We start from the raw sequence: 25,542 nt of genomic DNA on the forward strand, positions 1-25,542 counted from the left end.
AATTATTAATTATATTTATGAACACCGGCGATCTCATATAATGTTAATATTTGTTCATTTGTTGTTATTTACATTGCATCGTTTGTACTAAAGTGTCATTTTAATGACCCTGGAGTCCGGTTGTGTGTTCTTACCATTTTTGAAGGAGGATTATCATGACAGCTGTGAGGGGTTTATAACAGGTCATGAACACTTGGTGAGCGGGAAAGTTTGAGAATCGTTTGAAGGTCACAACAGGACCCTGTTTGTGACGTTTCATGGATAAACACCACGTCATGGAGTTATCGCTCATTCACTGTTTTGTGAAATACTCATTGGATCGTTCAGTCAAAATGACTTAATGTATGGAGGGATGTGTGTTTGTGTTGAGTGTATGTTTGTATGTGTGGTGGTGTTGGTGTTTGTATGTGTATGTGTGTGTGTGTGTGTTGGTGTAAGTGTGTGTGTATGTGTGTGTGTGTTGGTGTTTGTGTGTGTGTGTTGGTGTTTGCATGTGTGTGTTGGTGTTTGCATGTGTGTGTTGGTGTTTGTATTTGTATGTGTGTGTGTGTTGGTGTAAGTGTGTGTGTATGTGTGTGTGTTGGTGTAAGTGTGTGTGTATGTGTGTGTGTTGGTGTAAGTGTGTGTGTATGTGTGTGTGTTGGTGTTTGTGTGTGTGTTGGTGTTTGTGTGTGAATTGGTATTTGTGTGTGTGTGTGTTGGTGTTTGTGTGTGTGTGTATGTTGGTGTATGTGTGTCGTGTTGGTGTTTGTATGTGTACGCGTGTTGGTGATGTGTGTGTGTGTGTTTGTGTGTGTTGGTGTTTTTATGTGTGTGTGTGTGTATGTGTGTTGGTGTTTGTATGTGTGTGTGTATGTTGGTGTTTGTGTGTTGGTGGTTGTGTGTGTGTGTGTTGGTGTTTGTATGTGTGTGTGTGTTGGTGTTTGTATGTGTGTGTGTGTTGGTGTTTGTGTGTTGGTGTTTGTATGTGTGTTGGTGTTTGTATGTGGGTGTGTGTATGTGTGTGTGTGTGTGTTGGTGGTTGTGTGTTGGTGTTTGTATGTGTGTTGGTGTATGTGTGTCGTGTTGGTGTTTGTATGTGTACGCGTGTTGGTGATGTGTGTGTGTGTGTGTTTGTGTGTGTTCGTGTTTTTATGTGTTTGTGTGTGTATGTGTGTTGGTGTTTGTATGTGTGTGTATGTTGGTGTTTGTGTGTTGGTGGTTGTGTGTGTGTGTGTGTGTGTGTGTGTTGGTGTTTGTATGTGTGTGTGTGTGTGTGTTGGTGTTTGTATGTGTGTTGGTGTTTGTATGTGGGTGTGTGTATGTGTATGTGTGTGTGTGTTGGTGGTTGTGTGTTGGTGTTTGTATGTGTGTTGGTGTATGTGTGTCGTGTTGGTGTTTGTATGTGTACGCGTGTTGGTGATGTGTGTGTGTGTGTTTGTGTGTGTTGGTGTTTTTATGTGTATGTGTGTTGGTATTGGGTGGGTGTTTGTGCGTGTGTTTGTATGTGTTTGTGTATGTGCAGTATGTATGTGTTTGTGGGCGGTGTGTACATATACGTTTACAGTTCCTGTAGTCTGTAGAAAGTCTACAACCCCTTTCAAAATTTTCACCTTTTGTTACCTTGTAGCCTGGAATTAAATTACATTAAATCAGACTTATTCCACCTTTATTTACACATCGTAACCCACAATTTCCAAATGAAAAACAAATTCCACAAAATTAATTGAAAATACTAAAATATATATATATATATATATATATATATATATATATATATATATATATATATATATATATTGTCTGGATAATACTTGGTAGAAGCACCTTTGTCAGTAATAACAGCTGTGAGTCTGTTGGGATCAGTCTCCCTCAACTTTGCACACCTTCATTGGGCAATAATCTGCACAAAACTGTTCAGGCTCAGTCAAGTTGCGGGGGGCGGGGGGGGAGGGGGGGGCGTTGATGGACAGCAATCTTCACGTCATGCTTCAGATTGTCGATTGGATTTAGGTCACAGCTCTGACTGGGACACTCAAGGTCATTTATCTTTTTGTTTCTTCGCCACTCCAGTGTAGTTTTGGCTGTGTACTTCGGGTTGTTGTCATGCTGAAAGGTGAACTTCCGTCGCAATTTCAGCTTTCTTGCAGAGGGCAGCAGGTTTCCCTCTCAGATTTTTCTGTATTTTGCTCCATCCATTTTCCCTTCAATCCTGACAAGCGCCCCAGTCCCTAATGATGAGAAACATCCCCGTAATGTGATGCTGCCACCTCCATGCTTCACAGTAGGGATGGTGTTCTTTGGGTGATGTGCCATGTTGGGCTTGAGCCAAATGCAATGTTTTTTATTTCGGTCAAAGAGCTCTATCTTGGTTTCATCAGACCACAAAATTATTTTCCACATGGCTTCAGAATCTCAGTGGTTCTTTGTGGACCTCAAATGGGACACAGGGTGGGCTTTTTTGAGTAATGGCTTCCTTGTGGCCACCCTACCATGCAGGCCAGACTTGTGGAGTGCTTGAGGTATTGTTGTTGCATGCATACAGTGACCAGTCTTTGCCATAAAGTCCTGTAGCTCTTTCAAAGTTGCCATTGGCTTCTTGGTGGCCTCTGATCAGTATCCTTCTTGCTTGGCCATCCAGTTTGGAGGGACGGTCTGATCAGGCAGGATCTTGGTGGTACCATACGCCTTCCACTTCTTAATGATTGTCTTGAGTGTGCTCGAAGAGACATTCAAGGCCTTTGATTTTTTTATACCCATCCCTTGACCTGTGCCTTTCCATAACTTTATCCCAGAGGTCTTTTGAAGCTCCTTGGTTTCGGTGGTTGAGTCTTTGCTGTGAAATTCACTACCCAGCAGAGGAAACCTACAAGAACAGCTGATTTTGTTCTGAAATAATCAGAATCACTACAATTTAACACAGGTGGAGACCAACTAACTTGGTGTGTGATTTTGAAAGTGATTGGTTACACATGAGCTAATTTACAATTACTATTATATGGGAAGTGGACACTTATCCAAACAAGATATTCTAGTTTTGTATTTTTACTTAATTTTCTGAAATTTGTAGAATTTGTTTTTCACTTGGAACTTGTGGGTTATGATGTGTAAATAAAGATGGAAAAAGACATTTCATTCCAGGCTATGAGAGAACAAAAGGTGAAAATTTTGAAAGGGGGTGTAGACTTTATTTAGGCTATGTATGTATGTATGTATGTATGTGTATTTGTGGTTGTGTGTGTGTGTGTGTGTGTGTATGTATGTATGTGTGTGTGTGTGTTTGTGTGTGTGTGTGTGTGTGAGTGTGTGTGTGTGTATGTATGTATGTGTGTATGTGTGTATGTTTGTATGTGTGGTGGGTGAGTGTATGCATGTATGTGTATTTGTGGTGTGTGTGTGTGTGTGGGTGGGTGTATGTATGTATGTGTTTGTGGTGGGTATATGTGTGTGTTTGTCATGGGTGGGTTTATGTATGTATGTATGAGTTTGTGTGGTGGGTGTATGTATGCATGCATGTGTTTGGGATGTATGTGTGTGTGTATTTGTGGTGTGTGTGTGTGTGTGTATTTGTGCTGGGTGGGTGTATGTATGTGTATGTATGTATTTATGTGTGTTGTTGGTTGTTTTCCATGGTTTCAGAAGGTGGAACAGAATCCTCCCAGGACTTGAAGTATCCACCTTCGTTTCGGTGAAGGATCATGATTCATGGACCAAGCTGTGAGGTTTTGTTGTTCTCAGAGTTTTGTCCTGAGGGATCTTTTCAGGATCATCACTGAGCCCCGGACAGCCTACAACTGTAGTTAGTTTGTGGTAATGTTCCCAGGAATTGTTTGAGGATCTTCGTGAGGTTCTTCTTCTTCATTCCCGTTGCTTCAATGATCACTGGTACAATTTCGGTGCTATTCAGATTCCAGGATCTTTTCATTTCATTCTTGAAATTCGGTCATTCTCTTGATTTCTGCATTGTTTAGACCAAAATCACTGGGTACTGAAACCTCAATTAACAATGTCTTATTTTCCTTTTTGTATCTGAGTACTATGTCCAGTCACAGTGCATTGTTTTCTATGTTCACGCTGGATGTGATCATCAGGTCATACGTGAGCATTATGTCCTTGTTTCCAATGATTGATTTTGGTTCATGTTTCCATGAGTTTTGTGGAACTGGGACATTGAAATTTCTGCAGATGTGCCAGTGGATTACTCTACATACCTTGTTGTACCTTTGTGTGTACAGGTATTCTGACATGACTTTTTTTACATCCCCAGAGGTGGCTCATGCTTTGTCTTCCTCGCAAAATCGACACTTGTCTGATTGATTCAGTCCTGCCATCTTTTTAAAGCCATTCATGTAGTGTCCTTGGTCTGGGCATTTATGATTCGTTTATTACTCCCCTCTGTGACCGAAGGTGGACAGAGATTGTGTTTTCACCCATGTTTATCTGTGAGCGGCATATCTCAAACAATTATGGATGAAACTTGGTGGATGAGTTGAGTAGGTGTCAAGAACAAGCCAATTAGATATTGGTAAAGGTCTGGATCCAGATATGGCCGAAGGGTGGGATACAAAACATTAACTGTTCAGCCTGGCGGAGGTATGCACTCTATCGAATGCCGTTATTGTTCCCTGCGCCACTGAAGGTGGGCAGAGGTTATGTTTTCACGTCTGTCTGACTGTTTGTGAGCAGGATATCTCAAAAAAGATGTGGACAGATTCCATAAAGTTTCATCTGAATCCGTGCATAACTTTTTGAGATATCGTGTAAGATATTGTTTTTAGCCTTATCACTCAATGGTGAAGGATCACTTGATTTCTTTTATCTGGATCTGGATATTCAACGAAATCGAATCGATTTGTCCTTGCCATGCACCCGACCTGTCCACCAGGTTTCGTTCAAATCCATTCACAACTTTTTGAGATATCCTGCTCAGAGACAAACAAACAGGGATGAAAACAACCTCTGCCCACCTTTGGTGTTGGAGGTAATTAAAGGGCACTTGACCTTAAGCCTTTGAGTTTTTCGACCCAAAATTTTATCAGTTCATCTTTGTATTGCAGTCCATATATATTTACGCCGTTTAGTCAAAATCCCTTTCGCCGTTGACAAGTTATTTGCAACAACGAAAACCTGCAACTTTCAGCTAAGGGGTAGAAGACCCTCGACCAAAAAGCAATTCTTTTCAGTTCAGTTCTGTTAAAAAAAAATTTTGTATACACTGTCGAGGCTCGTATGAGAGCGAGCACACACAACGTACAACAAGAGGAGCAGGAGACAAGAGGGGCGGGAGAGGGAAGGAAAAAAGTGCGGAACAGAGACATGAGGAGATCTGTGGAAGGAAGAGGGATGGGGTGGGGTACACAGGGTAAACAAGATGGACACTACAGGGACAGGACTGAAGGAGGTGGGTTTTGGAGTGGAATAGTGGGGGTACATAAGATCAAGGTTTTGGATGGGGGAAGATAAGAGATGGTGGTGAACAGCTGTTTTGAAGACCTGGAGGGAAGAGTGGGATTGAACAGAGCATGGGAGTTTGTTCCAAAGGTGGGGAAAAAAGAGGGATGAAAGAGTGAAGGTGAGCAGTGATTCTTGATTTTGGTAGTTGAACCAGAAGGGGGTTGCTGATGGACCTTGAGTGCCCTGTGTAAATATGGGGGAGACATATCTGACAGAGCAAGGGATGGGGGAGGGGGTGAGGCCAGAGAGGAGACAGTAGAAGGCAGAAAGACCACCGACCTACCCGCGGTGAGAGAGCGAGAGGCCCAAAGACTCAGCCTCATCGTGGGAGATACCAATGATCTTGAATGCCTTGGTTTCCGAAGCATGAAGCCAAGAAATGTGAGAGGCGGGAGCACCAGCCCAGAGGGGAGAGCAGTACTCCATCAAGCTGCGGATGGAAGCTTTGTATATGGTCAGGAGCTCAGGTGTGCCAAGGAAGGACTTTGCACGACTGAGGAAGCCCAGTCAGCGACTACCTTTGGAGGCCAGCTTGGAAATGTGAAATACACCTTTGTACCAAGTTTGGTTTAAAAACAAAAACAACGAGAGGGGGAGCACTCGGTAGAGTGCAAAACTTCCGCCGCCAATACTGCTAGGTCACTCAAGTGAACCTGATATCCTATTCATTCAATTTGACGTCAACAGTGCTCACAGAGTTATAGTTTGCAACCTTCCCTTTTACTTTTATATACTCAATTCATTCGTCATAACTATATTCCTTGAGACAGAAATTGATTTTACGTGGGTATATCCACCTGAAGTTCCAAAATCAGCCGCCATTATAATTTTGGCATGTTTTTTGTTGGAAATCACTTATAACATGTAGAAATGCAAAAAAAAATAAATCTAAATTTTGTTGAAAAAAAAGTTGCAAAATTTGGTTATTTTTTCTCTAACAATTTTTTTTTGGGGGGGGGGGGTTGGAAATCACTTAAAACATGTGGAAATGCAAAAACAAAAATTCAAATATTTTTTCAAAATGGCCACCATAGCGGCCATATTGTACTTTGGACCAAGTCCAAAATCTAATGACATGATCGTTGAACCATACCTAAATCCCCCCCACCAAGTTTCGTTGAAATCCGTCCAGAAGTTTTTTAGTAATAATGTTCACAAACAAACAAACAAACAGACAGGGGTGAAAACAGTAACCTCCGTCCATCTTCGATGGCGGAGGTTAAAAATCCCTTCACTGGTCCACCAGTAATTGCGTTGACAAAATCATCACACACAGACAGACGGATGAACAACCCAAAACCATTGCCTTTGGCACCTATGGTAGTGGAGGCATAAAAAGCCAGTATATTTAGATTCATGGAAAACATGGACCCAGCCAGTGATGGTTGAAATATGTGGGCCTTACTCTTTGGTGAAATATGAGAAGGGAAGAGAGCGTAGAGGTGAAGAAAAGCAAGGAGGGGGGGGTGGAAAGTGAAGACAGGAGGAATGAGAAAGGATGGTGAGGTAGGAGTGACAGATGAGAGTATTAGCGAAGGTCCATGGGAATATTTTTTTTTTAATTTAAGCTCGACATCACTGATCGACGACATCACGGGGCAAGACGTGTGTTTAAACTTTGCCCATGTATCACATCCATGGAATTAAACCTGTTTCCAAAAAATCAAGGAAAATTATTTCTGTGGATGGCATCACCGGTTCAGTCGAAAGAACAAACAACAAAACATTGTGTCTTGCCTGAAAGTTTATTTTCTATTTTACATTAAACATCCACAATAAGTGACGAGTACTTTCAGAAGCTATGAGCGAGTTGAAAATCTTTTGTGAGTACAGTAAAAACAGACAAATTCTTGGTACAATCTTAATAACTTGAAATCCATTTCTAATGAAGAAGCAATTTGCCGGTGGTATGTTTTGACAAATTGATTTGAACGAAATAAGATTTGTTTGATTACGAGTTGAAGCCATAGGAAGTAACCGCATTGCATAGTAAATGTAACAATTTTTGTTGTCATATTATGAGTTTGAGGCGATGACGTCATTGAGATGAAGAATACGAATTGGCATTAAGCAGAGCGACTCGACAAGTTACCAGGGAGACAGGATCTCTACTTGGGGAATGGTAAAACTGCTGTGTTGTGGAAGTGAGACTCCTCATGACACTGCTGTTAATAAACATCTGCAAGTTAAAACAACACTGCAAACTAAGCATTTACAACCCTTTATTAATTATAACAGCATCTAATTGAGTAATATGACCTGCACACAGTTAAAATAATGGTGATTTCACTTATTTCCACCAAATTTCATGCCCTTCCACCTCCCATTCAAAATCACAATCATCCGTCCTGAGTAGATGGGTCACTAGCTATGGGCGAGCCTGGTCGGTATCCCTTGTGCAACAAATTGTGGTGTATTTTTAGCTTATCTGGAATTGAAATTCCAGATAAGGTATAGTCATCGCGCACCGTCCCTCCATCTCCTATTTTGACTTCTCCGGCCAAACCACTGGGCCGATCCGGCTGAAATTTGGCAGCAACGTTCCGCTCCTGACTGGTAACGGGGATTGTAAAGCTCATTCCAGTCACTTGACTTTAAGTTGGTCAAAATGGCCGACTTGGTAAATTTCTTCAAAAATCTTCTTCTCCAGATCTAGCAGTCAGAATGCTGCCAAATTTGGGTTACAACATTAGGACACGGTCCTGATAAATTGCGGAGGCCATGCTGATCAATGAACAGGATTCCTCATTCCGGAATGAGGAATGAACTTTGCTCCTGTTACCAGTCAGGAGCGGAACGTTTCTGCCAAATTTCACCCGGATCAGCCCAGTGGTTTGGCCAGAGAACTCGAAATAGGAGACGGACGGTGCACGATGACAATCAATACCTTACTTGGAATTTAAATTCCAGATAACCTAAAAATGATGACAAAGGATTATAGAGACAATGTTCATTCCGTTGTATGTTGGTGCGAGGGAACTCACCTTGTCATTAATGTAGGTAACACAAAATAAATTATTTATTTTAGGAAGACCAGGGAGGATTATCAAGCATTGTCCATTTTGAATGAAAATGTTGAGATCGTTTCAGAATACAAATGTTTAGGAACTTTTATCGATATTTAATTAAACTGGAAGAGTAATAAAGTGAAAGGAAGTTCTAAATGTCATCAGCATATGTAGTTTTTAAGGCGTTTGAAGTATTTTAATGTGCAAAACGATATTCTGTTTTTGTTTTTTCAGGCGATAATCCAATCTGTTGTGACATTTTATAGTATAATGATTCTGTTTGTGTTTCATCAACCTGAAATTCAATCTGAGGTAGCATTTTATAGTATTTTACAGTATAACAATTCTGTTGTTGTTTTATTAGGCTATAATCCAATCTGGTGTGACATTTTATAGTATAATCATTCTGTTTTTGTTTTATCAACCTGTAATTCAATCTGTTGTGACATTTGATAGTAACTTATGGTAAAATGATTCTGTTTTTGTTTTACCAACCTGCAATCCAATCTGTTGTAAAAACATTTATAGTAATTTATGGTATTATGATTCTGTTTTTGTTTTATTAAGCTGTAATCCAATCTGTTGTACCATTTTATAGTAGTTTATGGTATAATAATTGTTTTTGTTTTATCAAGCTGTAATCCAATCTGTTGTAATATTTTACACTTTTATGGTATAACGATTCTGTTTTTGCTTCATCAACCTGTAATCCAATTTGTTGCACCATTTTATATAAAATGGTAAAATGATTTTTCTGGTAAAATGATTGTTTTTGTTTTATCAACGTGAAATCCAATCTGTTGTGACATTTTATAGAAATTTATGGGATAATGATTGTTTTTGTTTTATCAACCTGTAATTCAATCTGTTGTGACATTTTATAGTATTTTGTGGTATATTGATTGTTTTTATTTTATCAAGCTGTAATCTAATCTGTTGTAACATTTTGTGCATTATACCATAAAATATTACAATCTCAAGATCACAGAAGGAAATTAGATAGAACAGCAAGGATAGCTAGTAAGGTGATTGGTTAGGATGTTACATATTTAGAAGTTTTATGTCAGGATTTTATAGATATAGGACATCTCAGATTATTATTGATGATGTAAATCACCCTCTCCATCCATGTTTAATCTTAAATCGGTCAGGAAGAATTCCACTTCCACGAGTTAAAACCAGTACGTTTAGAAATAATTTTTTGCTTTGTGCTATGAGGAAATACAATGATTCATTCTCGAGATGAGTCTAATGAAGGTGTTGCTGTTAGAGATCTGCTGTTTGAATTATTAATTTGGTATTTCCAATGAATATATATATATATATGTATACATGTAAAAAAAAAAATTATGCTGTTTTTTTTTATAATGTTGAAGTTTATATTATTTTTTGTGATAGTTGTTTTGTAAAGGATTCCTGAAATGGTTTACGGGAGTGGATGTGAGTGATGCTGATTATCGATTGACATAAGATGCTGAAAACGTTTCCTCTCACCTGAGTGTTCAGAAGGTGCAGTTTGAGTCTCGCAGAGTTCTAATTCTTCTTTCACTCTCCATGCTCCTGCAAACTCCAAAATCATGCACTCGTTCATTCATTCACCCCTAACTGAAAGTTGAATCATATACTCCACACACAGACACTTAATGCACTGACCAGAAATCATCATTATTTATTTTTATTTTAGTAATCAACACCCTGTGAATGGTATCTCATTATACTTTAGGCAAGTAATATTGCTATTATTAATAATAATTTATGGACAATTAATCGCTTGAACGAAGCTGTGACTGAGTTCTGTGAATTTGATGTCTTGCATGTGAAAACTGAATTAGATAGTGGTTTGACAATTGGTGGATATATGGAGTTTATGAAGTTGGACCTGAGATTGTCAAGTGTTAACTGCAGGTAATGAGCACTCCTGTGAGTGGTTAAGTTTGGGAATAATTTGAAACCCACAGCAGCACCCTGTTTATAACGTTTAATAACTAAACACTACTTCAATCATCTCTGATCAACTGTTTTGTGAAACCTCATATTGAGTAGTTGTCAGAGAGTAGTTAATGCATGGAATGGTCTTCCTGGAAAGATAGCGGCAGCAGAAAGAGTAGATAGGTTTAATTTGGAGTTAGATATGTACCTCGAGACATTGAGGATGGAGGTGCACAGGGATATTGGCAGGACTTGTAGGTCCCTTGCGTGTGGATGGGTAAGCGATTAGTTTACATGAGTGATGATTTTGCATCTGTGGGAGGGTCTCATCCAAAGGGTGTGTGTGTGTGTGTGTGTGTGTGTGTGTGTGTGTGTGTGTGTGTGTGTGTGTGTGTGTGTGTGTGCATTCCTCAACTGACAACCACCTTCATCCCCACACCCCCCAAAAAATTAAAAAGCCAAAACATTAAAAAAAAAAACACAATAAACATTTATTTACAATGATTGTAATAAACATACTTTTAGATGAAATATTAGCCCGTCCCCTGTGCAGTGGAAGACAGGTTTTTGCAATCAATTCTGTGTCTCTGTCTGGCCCGTAACTTTTTTTTATTTAACCAGTTGAGCTTTTGTCAAATTTTCAACAACCTTTAATGATGATAATACGGAGAAAACAAATTAATAATTTTGTTAAAAAGTCAAAGGTACTATTTAGCATACGGAAGAAGTCTGAACACAAAATGGATGGGCTTTGCATTATATGATGCTTTCTAATTTTATTTGCATTTATATTATAGCAGCTCCCTCCCCCGTAATGACATTAGGACGGTGGCCAGAGATTAATTTGTTTGGTCTTGTGTTGGTGTAGCGGAGGCATGATCGGTTGCGTTAAACTTTATTACCTCGGCCACCGAAGATGAAGGAGGTTATGTTTTCACCCCTTTCTGTCTGTTTGTTTGTGTACAGGATATCTCAAAAAGTTGTGGACGGATTCAGATGAAATTTTGTGGACAGGTTTGATGTGTGACAAGGAAGAAATGATTCAATTTTGGTGAAGATCCGGATCCGGATCTGACTATGAGAATTTTAAAGTGATTCTTCACCATTGAGAGATAGGGCCAAAAAGGATATATTGCACGATACCTCAAAAAGTTGTGGACGGATTCGGATGAAACTTGGTGGACAGGTTGGGTGTGTGACAAGGAAGAAATGATTCAATTTTGGTGAAGATCCGAATCCAGATCCAGATCTGATAATTTTTTAAGCGATTCCTCACCATTGATCGGGCTAAACTAATATATAGCACAATATCTCAAACAGTTGTGGACGGATTCGGATGAAACTTGGTGGGCAGGTTGGGTGTGTGACCATGCCAAATAGATTCATTTTTTTGTCAAGATCCGAATCCGGATCTGACGATTAGAATTTTTAAAGTGATTCTTCACCATTGAGAGATTAGGTTCAAAAAACTACATATAACACGATATCTCAAAAATGTATTGGGCCAGATAAGTTCTCGTGGATCCGGCATTACAGGGCAGAGGTATGCGCTCTCTACTGAGTGCCCTTCTAGTTGTTATTGCTCTGAGCTCTTTCATTACGTCACAACAGGTCAACCAGGTAATTCGAGCATAGCTAACAGTCCTTTGACTCTTCCTGCCTTTAACATGTCCTCTTGATATAGTTATGGTCTGGATGTGGAGGGGGGGGCGGGGTGGGGGGAGGTGTTGAAAATGATGCCTTTGGAGGAGGGTCCAAGATGTGGCCTCCAGTGGTGTTGAACCGAGGTGTCTGGAGGGGGGGCTGAGGCATCTAGGTCCAAGCCACGATCTTTCGAGTGTGTGTAAGCCACAGCTTCAAGTTGATCGTCATTTTCGAGCTCTGGAGTCCTTGCAATTTCATGTCTTATGGATTCTTCCATCTTCAATTTGCTCTTTAATTGCTAAGCAGGATGTTTAACCGAAGTAACACTGCTGGTTTCTGAAGTTTCATACACAAATCGAAAGGAAGTTTAAGATGATTAGCAAGTAAACAACTTTCATGTCGATTGTTGATTTGATTTGATCTTTTTTTTTGGCTCACTTCTTGCAAGTGGTCTTGACATGTTGTGCTACAGGCAAAGTATGATTAAGTCATTTGAGGGAGGGGGGGGCGGACAGTTAGTTATTACAATTAAGGTTATAGACCCTCCCCCCATATACATGAGTGGAAGAACAGAACATTTCTAACCTGTAGGCCAGTGGTTCTCAATCTATTTACCATTGTAGCCACACTTGCAGCTCTTGTTGTGTCATGTGGATTGCACTCCACAACTTACTTCCTGTGCTTCCATTAAAAAAAAATGTTTTGCATCTCTTATCTGTCAGTAATGGGATACAAATCTTCGTCTTCATTTGCATGCAGCAAATGGCTGCGGAGGAGCAAAATTGGCTGAGGGTACTGCTGTGCCACTGATACAATTTGGAATTTGTTCAGGGTGCCAGAGATAGCTCGCCTTCTCTTTGCGAAGGACACCACGGGAGCTTTAACGTCCACCAACGAATGCTGGCAGAGGGGACAGCCGTTTTACATCCATTGGAGGGATGGCACACACATTTCATGAATCGCCCAACCTGTGAAATACCAGGATGACAGTTTTATAGCCGAGTCAGAATTCAAACCCAGGCTCGGCAGCTTAGAACTGAGTGCGCATATCTCTAGGCCATCCTGGCAGCCCGGAAAACAAATCAATATTCTGTAATACCTCTCATTTTGACAATGTGAAATGTCTACCAAGCACATGTTAAATTAGAAGGGCACTCGGTAGAGAGCGCGTACCTCCGCCCCGTAATGCCTGATCCACGAGAACATACCTGGCCCAATTCATTTTTGAAACATCATGCGATATATCGTTTTTGACCCAATCTCTCAATGGTGAAGAATCACTTGGAAAATTAAATAATTCTCGTATTCGGATTCTGATCTGACCAAAATCTAATCTGTTCGTCCTTGCCACACACCCAACGTGTCCACCAAGTTTCGTCCGAATCCGTCCACAACTTTTTGAGATATCCTGTTATATATCGGTTGAGCCCTATTTGATCTCAATGGTGAAGAATCACTCAAAAAATTATCAGGTCCAGATCCGGATCTTCACCAAAATCTAATCAGTTTGTCTTTGTCATACACCCAACCAGTCCACAAAATTTCATCGAGATCCGTCAACAACTTTTTGAGATATCCTGCACACAAGCAGACAGACAGACAGACAGACAGACAGAAAGAAAGACAGAAAGGGATGAAAACATAACCTCCTTCACATTCGGTGGCAGAGGTAATAAGAAAACTTTGTTCAAGTATATTAAGTGTTAAAATCTGGTTTGACACTTACATTAGTGGAAGATCTGGAAATTCCACTTGTTTGAAGCAGTAATTATTTCACAGTCTGGTTGAAGATGGGTGACAGCACACAGCAGCTGGGCATGAAGGTCAGCATCGGTCAAGGGAGCACGATAATGGGACTTGATCCGACACATGGCTGAGAAGGTACGTTCGCAAATGTAAGTCGATCCAAACATCGACTGTATTTTTGCACTCAGAAGACGCAAATTTTGTCCAGCAACACATTTCCACAACTCCTTAACGGAACTTGCACGCTGTGTCGCATAAGTTTCTCTGTGTCCCTGCAAATCCGACAGCTCCTCTTCCAGTTCGTGCCTGGGAACGTGAAACGTCGCAGCCAGGTGTTTCAGTTTCACAATTGGGAAGGTGTAAGGATCCCGTAGGAAAGCACCAGCATGCTGTACTTTCACAAAATCGCCAAAACGTGATGAAAATGTTTCCTGAAGCTGCTGTAACGTTGCAACAAATTTCTCTCTTTTGTCACTTCTCTGCGTCCCTTCATATGCTTCATTTAACATCGGGAAATGCGCGAAGTCTCCTTCTTCAAGTTGAGCGATGAACAATTCAAGCTTGATTTTAAAACTGGCCACGGCGCACATTAACTCATCGATCGCTTTCCCCTCGCTCTGCATTTGCAAATCGAGCTTGTTTAGATGCCCTGTGAGATCGGCAAGAAATGACAAGTCTTCCTTCCAGCTGTCGTCTCTTAATTCCGGGTATTTATCCCCTTCACCAATTTCAGATAGAAATTGCACGATTTCGGGAAGCAAGGCCACAAATCTTTGCAGAACCCTTCCTCGATTTAGCCATCTCACTTCTGTGTGCAGCAGTACATCGCCGTATGATGAGTCGATCTCTTGCACTAAAGAAACAAAACGATGTTGTAGCAAAGGTCGGGCACGAATGAGACTCACTACTTTCACAACTGTGTCCATGACTCCCTTCATGCGACCGTCTCCCAACTTGCTGCAGAGAGTCTGTTGATGCATAATCCAGTGAAATGTCAACAAATTCGGTTGCTCCTTTGTCATTTCAGCAACTAGTCCCTGATGTTTTCCGGTCATACACGGAGATCCATCTGTTGTTACAGACACGACAGAATTTAGCGGCACATTCATTTCACTGCAGGCTTGGCGAACAGCGATGTACATATTTTCCCCACTAGTGCGATCGTGCAGTGACTTCAGCGAAAGCAAGTCTTCGGTGATTTCAAAGTTGACTGCATCGATGCATCGGATCCAAATGCAAAGCTGGGCCACGTCTCTCATGACTGTTGATTGATCAACTGCTAAACTTAAAGCTGCAGAAGAAGCGATCTTTGCCTTAAGTTGGGCAGACAGGTTTTCCGAGAGATCTGAGATGTGCCGACATACTGTGTCATTGCTTAAATTCAAATTTTTTATCCTCCTAATGATTTCATTTTTATTTGTCAAATCGTTAAAGAGGCAGTCAGCATATTCTAAGAAGCATTCTTTCACTAGAGCGGCATCACTAAATGTTTTTCCTTGTTTAGCAAGCATCCAAGAAATCTTGTATGAAGCAAGGGTCATGGCGTAAGTTCCAGTAAATGTAGTTCGTAACATTTTCTGCTCGTTGTTCAGCGATTTCTCAAGATTACTAATTCTTAACTTTCGGTCTTCAGGTTTCTCAGCATATTTAGTTTCAAAGTCTTGATGCTTAGTCTCAAAGTGCCTTTTCACGTTGTAAGTTTTCGACACATTGAGGGCCGTACGACACAATAAGCAAAATGGCTTCCCATCTCTTTCAATGACAGCAAACTTCTCTTTCCAGTTATCTTGTACTTTTCTGCCTTCGGCTGCCAAACTGCGATGTTTCCTTCCTTCACCTGTCTTTTTATCTTCATTACTTTGAGTTGAGAACCGCTGGTTTATAGTGTGCAAGTGAAAAAAGGATTTTGTGCAAGTGTAACACTTATAGTGTCTCTTTTCAGTATGAGTGGTCAGGTGTAGCTTCATTTGGGTCGTGGAAACAAAGCTGGAAGGACAATGTCTGCATTTGTACATTTTCATACTCGGTTCAACGCAACTTGACTGCCATTCTTGCTTTTCCGTACGAAGCTGAAGTTCGACTTTGGCAGCGCGTCGTTTGAACGTCATGCTGGATTTATTCTGATTGATTTCCGTCTGAGAGCCTGAAGAACAAGCAATATGGCAATATGCTGTTGAAAAAGCACGAGTTATGATTTGAACAAACATTATTCTTAAGACTTTAAGCAAAATTTAAAAATAATGACAGCAAGTCACGGCTCTCGAGTGCTTGTGAATTACTCGCACAAGTGACTGTTTTTGTGCTGGTGTCTTTTAAAATGCACCAGTTTATTAACAACTTCACTTGTTTCCCTTATAAATCGATGAATGTCGATTGCCATTGTAAGCCATTGTTTCAGTTTGAAAACTCAGGTTGTTAAATTCCATGTTGTTAAATACCTGGCTCCTCAAACACCCTGTTGTTGCAGGAAACCCCAGTTCAGCTTTCATGTACGATGTTGAATTTGTCCATCGTTCTCTCATGTCTTTGTAATTGGTTCACGAAAAAATATTTTCACAAAAAAATAAGTGACCACTATATTCGTTATTGGTGTGTGTCTGTCTGTCTGTCTGTCTGTCTGTCTGTCTGTCTGTCTGTCTGTCTGTCTGTCTGTCTGTCTGTCTGTCTGTCTGTCTGTCTCTGTTCTGAGCATAGCTCGTGTGTTTTGATCCGATCCTGATAAAATTTTGGTGGGAGGTTTATATCATGATCTAGTTGTGTTTTCCTGAGAATGGGCGTGGTGCGCCCATTATGGGCGGAGCCATGCCCCAAAAACGTGTTTTTTAGGGGGTAGCCGATTTCAATTTGTATCTTCTCCTCGGGGGTTTCTCGAATCTAGCTGGGGTTTCGTTTTTGGTTAGCCCAATGGCACCTGCATAGACCCACGGAGCTCAATTTTTCATTTTCGTTCCAAGGTCAAGGCCACAAGGTCATGAACTTAGAAAATTGCGAATTGTGTTTTTAGGGGGTAGCCAATTTCAATTTGCATCTTCTCCTCGTTAGTTTGTCGAATCTGGCAGGGGTTTCGGTATTTGGTTATCCCAATGGCACCTGCATAGCCCCAGGGAGCTCGATTTTTCACTTTAGTCCCAAGGTCTAGGTCACAAGGTCACAAACTTAGAAAATTGCGAATTTTGACATAAAAATCATACGACCGCCCAAACTTTGAGAGCGAGGATGACAATATTTTTTATCCATAATCTTGAGGTCATTCCCCACCTAAAGTCTTGAAACCATTTTGCTCTATCTCGAACACCTTGCCTGTGGCGCCCCCTTCAAGTTTGTTTTTACGCTGATTTCATCAAAGTATGGATAATCCGAGGAGTGCGAAATGCCATATAGCCTATATGACGTTATAATGTTCCTGGAATGTTCCAGAGGAAGTTTTGCACCAAAGGTCATAATCCTTGACCTTTGACTTTTAAAATTCACAAAGGTCAAATTTTCAAAGTTGTGGGAATCGAACCGGGTTTTCGACCTTCTTCGCCGAACTAACTCCAATAAGCTATAGCACGTATCCTGTTTCCTTATGTTAATGTCCACAACATTGTTTTGTGACCTTTAAAGGTTATGCAAAGGTCAAATTTTGAAAGCTGTTGAACGAAACCGGGTTTTCGACATTTTGCAGCTAATAACCTGTCACTCGTACCACATCATGTTGATCATTTTTATAACTTGGTCAAAAATTATCACATTGTCTCATGCTTGACTTCTGAAACAATCTGCATCGTCAAATACCGCTCATGAACCATCGTCGTCTTCAGACTTGATTATGTTAAAATGTACTAATGTCTCCAAATAGCTTTCTGTGTGATGTGTACAAGCTGCTCCAGGAGTCGTCATTACAAGGAAAATAAATAAATAAAAATCAGTCAGCATTTTAAGTATCCGTCGGCTTGAAGTAATCTGGTAACCTGACCACTACTGAAACCTGGAGGTGTAAAAATTTGATGCAAACTTAATTCATTGTGCGTGCTGCTGGTGTGTTCGAGCAATGAAAACTGCTAAATAATTTTGTATCTTATCTTCAACAAGATCATGATATGAGCATTCGAAACAAAATTTTTCATGTTATGAAGAAAGAAAGGATGGCTTCCCCACAACAAATGCAAATAATTTCTTTCCTTCAAGACATTTTTCACAAAAGAACATACCACATAGCTTGAAAACAAAAGACAGGGACAAGAAATACACTAAAGAGAGGCACAGTGAAAAGAGGCATAAGAAGGAAGGAGCAAAAATAATACACGCAAAGAGCGTGTGGTAGAATATGGTAGAGGTGGGTAGAGATTTGCATGGACTGGAGAGGTGGAGCGAGAGAGATTCACTTTCTGACACATGAAAGTTTTGTCATCGTGAAAAAGAAAATACCCCTCTTTCACAAGGTTACATTACCAGGACACATTTACAATTTAAAGTGTTCCTCGTGTACATCGATATGCGTAGCAGAAACCTAACCTGGAAATGTCGCGTAAAAATGGAATGCTGGATATTAAAAAGAAATGGAAGCGAGCTTAAGAACCTGCTGAAACACCATGTTGGAAATGTCACACAATCTTTAAGAGGGGGTGATATTTCAAACCCACTTAACAAAGAATAATAAATAACCATTCCTTCCACACCGTGAGGCATATCGGGCTGCCGAGGCAGTTTAATTGGCGAAGGAGTACAGTCCTGGACAGGTCGCCACTCCAAAGCAGGATACTCGATTGGCTTATTTTACCTCAATAAGCTGGTACTCATTTTGCCGACCTCAGAAGGATGAATGGCTGAGTCAACCCTTTTGTGTTATTTCAATGGTACAACAGGGCCTCAGACTCAGGACCCTAAGATCTTAATCTCGCCACCTTAACCGTTAAGCCAACACCGGGCTGATTGAACAAAGAGGAGGAAGGCATCTCTCCATCAGAATGCTGTTACTTCTACGTCGTACAGGTCATGCGCATCCAAATCAGAATCGGCCACCATGGTGAAAAACTATCGTGGTGTATTACAATAAACTGCTAATTAAGATGGCACACCAACAATATAACCTTATAGTTTCATACAGTAATACTTTTGTATCTTTTCAGGGAGTATTCTCTTTCCCTTCTCAAGTTGGCTTGATGGCGTTAAGTCACATTCATGAGACGTCTTTAACGACGTTTCAATATTTTAAACCATATTCTCGTGTCTTAATATATTTTGTGTGTAAGTTTGTGCTTTCACAGCATCTTGGGAAAGATCCATTTTAACTGAAACTAAGATTGCTACTTCAACAGCCCCAAATATTCCAACCAGCCAGAGAAAAAAATTGGCCTAGTCTTTCAGGAACAGGTTGACCAAGCCTGATGGTCAAATTAAGGTGATTTTGACGAGACTTTGTAATTTGTTGATGGCGTGGAGATAACTCACCGGACCTTCATAAAAAGACACTGGAGGAGAGTCACCAACAACCAACTAATACTGGCAGATGAGACACGTGGCTTTAGCATCCATCCAAGTGATGGTGCACTTTGTAATGCAAAGCCCTGCCTGCGAAGCACCAATGTGACAGGTTGTAGGCAGGGAAGGAATCAAACTAAGACTAAGTGCGATACATCTACACCATCCATCCATCCATTGGGACCATACTCTGTGCAGAGCGTTGGTGCTGCCGAAGCAGTCTCCTTGGCTATTGGGCACAATCCGGGAAGGGTCGCCACTCCGACACAGGATACCAGCAAGCTGGCACTCCTTTTGCCGACCTCAGAAGGATGACAGACAGAGTCAACCCCACCTGGTATTATTTGAACTCACGACCCTAGGATCCGAAGCCCACCACCCGAGTCATTAAGCCAATACCAAGTATATATCTGCACCATCCTGTCAGTATGCAGCATTACTAGGTAAGACTAAATATCAACAACCAAAAACATTTCCTTTAAGATTATTGCAATGAATCTCTCGCAATGAAGCTGAGTTTATGGGTCTATCACTACGCCATCACCATTAGGCCGGTGGTCTCTGTCTTCTACTGCCTCCTTTCTGGTCTTGTACCCGCAGCTCTTTCCATGCTGCCCCCCCCCCATGCTTCTGCAGGGCACATACGGTCCACCATTCTGGTTAAACTACCTAAATCCAGGATGACTGCTTACCTTCTCTCATTCGTTCCTCTTTTCTCCCACCTGTGGAACTAACTTTCATATCCTCTTCAATCTCATTCTTCCCTCTAGGTCTAGAAGACAGCTGTTAACCACCATGTCAGATTGTCCCCAATTCAAAACCATGATCTTTTCTACCCTCGTGAACCCCCCCCCCGGCCCCCCACCACCACTCCACTTCCTGCCCACCCACATCCCTCCTCCTCCCAAATTTCCACTTTTCTCTCCAGAGAGTTTCCTTCTGTATCCATCTTGTCCACCCCATGCATCCTCTCCTGCCCCTCATTCCTCCACACACCCATTGTTTGTCCAAGTCCGCCCCTATCTTGGCCTTCAACTCTGCTATTGGTGTTTCCCCCCTCTCTCAACAATTCCTTTTGTCCTGTTGTGTCCTGATCCGTTCAGTGTACCAGTTCTAGCTCTTCCATGAGCCTCGACGATGTATACAACCCCCCCCCCTCCAGTCAACTACAGATGTGGTCTGGAATCGCAAAATCATCAGAATAAGCAGAGTATCCTCTTCCTGCCCTCAGCCCACCCCCCGCCGCCCCCCTCCCACCAAGTATGTTTACGGTTGCAAGCTACAAAGAGAAAAAACAGGTTTGGTAGGTAGGGAAATGAAAGTTTCCCGGAGATCCTTCTCTCACAAAGGCATGAAAGCAATAAAACAACCACTAATATAGCTGATTCAGGTGATGCTCTTTACTTGTTATGTTCTTGGACTTTTATTTACACTCGTTATGTTTACTAGTAAACAGTTTAATGTTCACCCATGTCGTTGATTTCACATGAAGAATATGTAAATAAGTGCAGCACAGTAGCTGATTACAGCCTGCAGTGTCTCCATTTCAATGGCGGCCAAGGTCATCAGCTCTGTCCCCTTTGTATTTTTTTTGTATGGGGGTATCTTAAAGAAAAATTTTCAGGAGAAGCCAAGAACAATTAGTGATCTCAAGGATTTTGCCATTACAGCTATCGCCAATATTGGTCGTGAGACGCTACAGGCTGTAATCAGCAACTGTGCTGCGCGTACTCGCATGTGTGCTCAGAATGAAAATCTGTATTGATGGAAATAAACTTGAGATATCCCTCTGTTATTTGGTTTTTGTTTTACACTTGTATCAGATTGCATTTGATTTTTATTGAATTTTGAAAACGGGTACATTTTTGTGGCCCACCCAATATAAGCAGCAAGGATTGGTGACTTCCAAGCAAATGGAAGATGACCTCGGGCAAATGACACAGTGAACAGAGCGGAATGTTTGTGATGCACAACATGTTGTCTTTTGATTAAATCAGTCAGCTGAGCGTCGGGTAAAAATGCCTCGTGGATGATAAAATGCATGCAGGTATACAAGACCAACCCTCAAATCACTAAATCGATCAAACAAGCAATGGAACACTCGACGACCACGCTGATATTACAGCACTCGGAAATTCCCTCATCTCCTCTAATCTTTCAGTCATTGATCACACTGAAATTTATCCTGAGAGTTCATGATCCACAAGGTTATCTTCACTTCTCTGACAATAGGATGAGCAATCATTTTCAATTGTTGATGACTAAACAAATGACTGCTAATAAGTTACAAAAACCAACTCATTCCTCACCTTTATGATCCAAGGCAACCAATTCTTCAGGTTCAACCTTTAAAACGTTGATCAGACCTGCAAAAGAGCTTTCAATTATAAACTCAACCAGCACATCCTGTTCTTTCATACCTCAAGGAAAATATAAACATGTGAATAAGAGAAAATGTAACAACACCATAAACCATTCACTGTGCGCACGGTTCAAGAATAAACATCATCAACCCTTCAATATACACAGGGTTCAAGAATCAAGGACAACGGCACTCGGTCGAGCGTATACCTCCGCCAGGCTAAACAGTTTACATTTTGTATCCCAGTGACAGGCTGCATCTGCATTCGGACCTGAACCAAAATCGAATCGGCTTGTTCATGTCACCTGTCCAACTCATCCACCAAGTTTTGTCATAACCAATCCACAACCTTTTGAAATAACATGCTAGATATCGTTTTTGGCCCTATCTTTCAATTGTGAAGAATCACTTGGAAAAAAATATATATATAATTCTCATATTTGGATCCAGATCTTCACCAAAATTTCATCAATTTGTCCTTGTCACAAACCCAATCTGTCCGCTAAGTTTTGTCTGAATCCATCCATAACTTTATGAGATATTGTGCTCGTACAGTAAACCCTCAAGTATCACGGGTTGTAATATTGCGGGTTTCGACCAATCGCGGACAACCTATTGTTCCAGTTTTGTTATCGTGGGATTTGATTTTGACCAATCGGGGTTTTTGAGCTGAGACGAGTCATTGTTTGCGTCCTGTGCGTGTAAGATTACCTCCCATTACGAGCATAGTGTTGTTTCGGGCGCACCGTTTTTAATGAGTCTAAACGTCAAGCGATGGACAAAATTAGTTGTGCCCAAAAGGCAAAGAAAGGTTCTGACATTGGGTGAAAAGATAGAGTTGTTGGATCGGTTGGCTCGAGCTGAAAGTGCGTCATCGGTGGGCTGCCATTACGGGATTAATGATTGTAGGAAGAACCGTCCCCATTGTTCTCTTCCTCATTCCCAAACCTTCACTTTCCTTCAAACCTCATTAAATGTCTGCCCGTGATAATTTTCTCTGTTTTCTCCACACACAATTTTCACCATTGGTGCGACGACTCATGTAGAATGTTTTAATGACAATTATGACGTCATGGGTCACGTGGCGTGACAACCATGTTGGAAAAAAGGGAAAACTTTGGACCTCTATATCTCCGAAGCTACTCCATGGAAACAAAATTGAAACTTCGCACATGTGGAGTCCTCCTCATTGGGAAATAAGTGTGATTTTCTTTTGATGATGATGTCATAGGTAACTTGTTATGACATCATAATTACATATGTCAAATGCTTCATCCAATTTATGAAATTTTTTGAGGGTCATCTCGGGAAAAATCGTATGGGGGGGGGGGGGAATTGATGACATGTCACCTGTCATGTGGTTTGGCAGCTTTTTTGAGATCCTCGTGGAGGATCTCTAAGTCTTACTCACGTTGTTGTTCTTGTGGACTTTTTTGTTTCACAGCCTTCAGTTTTCATCGAAACTTCCTGAAACTTGGCGTATATATGTAAAAATACCCTGCGCAGACAGTAACCATCTCCGATTTTCAAAATTCCTCCTAGAAAAAAGTTATGACGTCAAAATATCTCCGCGAATGGAAATCGCCTAAAAATTTATCTCCGAAACTAGGCAAGCTTTTAGAATTCTGTTTGTGGGAATCGAACAGGGCATTAGCAGAGATGAATTACCGCACATATGATACATCACTATGATGTCATATCAATTTTTATGACATCATTCCTATTTTATGACATTTTTTGTTTCACAACCCAGAGTTTTCATCGGATCTTCGTGAAACTTGCCATGTATATGCAGAAATCCCACGTGTGGGCAGTAACCATTGCGGTTTTGGAAATTCTTCCTAAAAAAAAGTTGACGTCATTATATCACCGCTAATGGGAATCGCCTATACCATTATCTCTGAAACTAGGCAAGCTGTTTGAATTTTGTTTGCGGGAATCAAACCGGGCATTAGCACAGATAATTTATCGCAAACCTGAGACATTACAATGACATCATATTCGTTTTTATGACGTCATCATTAAGAGGATGAGGATCTTAGCTCATTTGAGCTTGTTTCTTGTTTTTTTTTTAAACAAACAAGCCTTCAAAAATCTTCTTCTCCGAAACGGCTGAACAGATTGAGGCAAAACTTTACAGGTATGATCGCCTATCCATGAGGAACAAAAAATTTGTCATCAGTCACATGGTTTGGCAGCTCTGATTTTTTTGAAGAATAAACCTTTAAAAATCTCCTTCTCCAGAACAGCAAGACAGAACGAGGGGAAACTTCACACACATGTTCCCCAAGCCTTGGGGATACCAGGGTGTACATGAATAATTGACAGGTCACATGGTCTGGCAGCCATATTGGAATTGGATTGAACGCAAATCATAAAAAAAAAATTCTCTTGAACTGCTTCATCAATCAACGTGAAACTTCACAATTATGATCTCGTAGTCATGAGGAATACATATTTTAAGTTTCAACCTAATCAGACGCATGGTCTGGCAGCCAGAATTATTTAATATTTTGAATATGGGTTCAGGGATTTTAATAAAACTTGGTACAAGTTTGTTTAATGATGTAATAATATGTGTGGAGGCATATCTGGTGATGTTGTGACGTCGAAGAGAGCTGTTAAAGTTTAAAATGTTTTTATTACTTGTTTCTTTACTTTATTTTTTAGAATTGTGTTTACATGCTGAATAATTTCATTGTAATGGCACAGAATTATTGATTACTATTGTTAGGATTTGTGTTGTACCACCCCTCCTCCCCCACCCCTATGGGTGGAACAATATGGGTGCAGAAGGGGAATGTGAAGTGGAGTACAATCTTTGCGGAAGTTAATTAAGCGACTAAATTGATGTAACGGTAATTTCTGTTTCCAAAATGTTTTGCCAGGAGTACGTAACAAGAGCGCCTTTATTAACTATTGACTATGTTCTACGACTGATTTACAAATGTTGTCGTTCAAACTTTATAGATGTGCTCACATTGTTATGGTACTGTAATACTTTATGGACGATCTAGCATTCTCAATGGTACGTACTTTATATAAATATGTGTGTGTGTTGTTGTTGTTGTTGTTGTTGTCGATTGGCCCCATGTCTACCCTGCACGAAAAGGTCAGTGGCATGGAAACAGCTGATCGACCTCCTGGGAGCAACCCAGAGATTCCTCACATCCAAGATGTTGTGGTTGGGGAGGGAGGTGGGGGAGGATGAAGAGGAGCAGGTGGAGGGAATGTGCTGGTTCATGGAGACCATTCAGCACTATGATCGTGACCGCACTTCACTGATGAATCTGGGCAGCAAGGAAGAGTGGGTAATATTTGACCCCGACTTCCATTGGGGGGGGGGGGGGTACAACCATCATGAATAGTTATCCCCCGATAATTCATGCATGTGTATGAATTATTTATTAGCTGTGCATTTACATAGTATGTACTTTATAGACCCACAACCCTGATAATATTGAACTGTTAACCCCACCCACATATATCTGATTGGTCATTGGGCAAATGTCTAGCGGCCCACTCCCATCGGGCTGATTGACAGACGTCGTCCCACCCATCCCTCTCTTCCATTCCTATTCCTTCACAAAGGAATGCAGTTTTGCTTACTTTTCGTGGAGTCCTTTGAAGCTATTAAAATTTTGATCAGATTACACCTAGACTGTCATAAAATAATAAGAAGAAGAAAGACAAACGGGCACTCTTGGGTCTCATTTTTCGAGTTCATCGATGATGTCCCAAAGTTTAATGAGCGTTATTGGATGGGGAATTTCCCACACGTGACTGGTTGTTAATTTTATAGGTTTATCAGTTTTATCTTGGTAGGTTAAAAAATTTTTTTTTTTTTTCGGATTTCATGTTGTTTTGAACCAACGGAGTGTCCGGGCCCTTGGATATTTTGTGCTCTACATAAGAAGAGCACAAAATGAGAAGACTTCATATGATTCTATTGTGGAA

At 40.8% G+C, this 25,542-nt stretch overlaps 1 protein-coding gene and 1 long non-coding RNA gene across 7 annotated transcripts in view; one reads left to right on the forward strand and one right to left on the reverse strand.

Moving 5' to 3' along the window:
* Window positions 1-25,542, reverse strand: part of LOC147025498 (general transcription factor II-I repeat domain-containing protein 2A-like) — an 83,653-nt gene that overhangs the window by 49,072 nt on the left and 9,039 nt on the right. For 4 of the 6 annotated variants that reach the window (XR_015059640.1, XM_085886960.1, XM_085886958.1 and 1 more), the window contains exon 4: window positions 21,533-21,589. Coding sequence is in view for 5 of the 6 variants with exons in the window: in XM_085886960.1 (XP_085743086.1) it covers window positions 21,533-21,589 (57 nt within the window). In the remaining variant the exon portion in view is untranslated. Of the gene's footprint in view, window positions 1-7,159; window positions 15,904-21,532; window positions 21,590-25,542 lie in introns of those variants that run through there. The other 2 variants (XM_085886964.1, XM_085886965.1) reach the window with 1 other exon arrangement.
* Window positions 15-13,877, forward strand: LOC147025499 (uncharacterized). Its single transcript, XR_015059652.1, has 3 exons — window positions 15-196; window positions 9,840-9,950; window positions 13,794-13,877. It is a non-coding gene; the product is annotated as an uncharacterized LOC147025499 (long non-coding RNA).

Source organism: Eptatretus burgeri, chromosome 6, assembly GCF_056783735.1.
Source record: "Eptatretus burgeri isolate ZD-2024b chromosome 6, Ebu_testis_v1, whole genome shotgun sequence".
In the NCBI taxonomy this organism is placed as follows: Eukaryota; Metazoa; Chordata; class Myxini; order Myxiniformes; family Myxinidae; genus Eptatretus; species Eptatretus burgeri.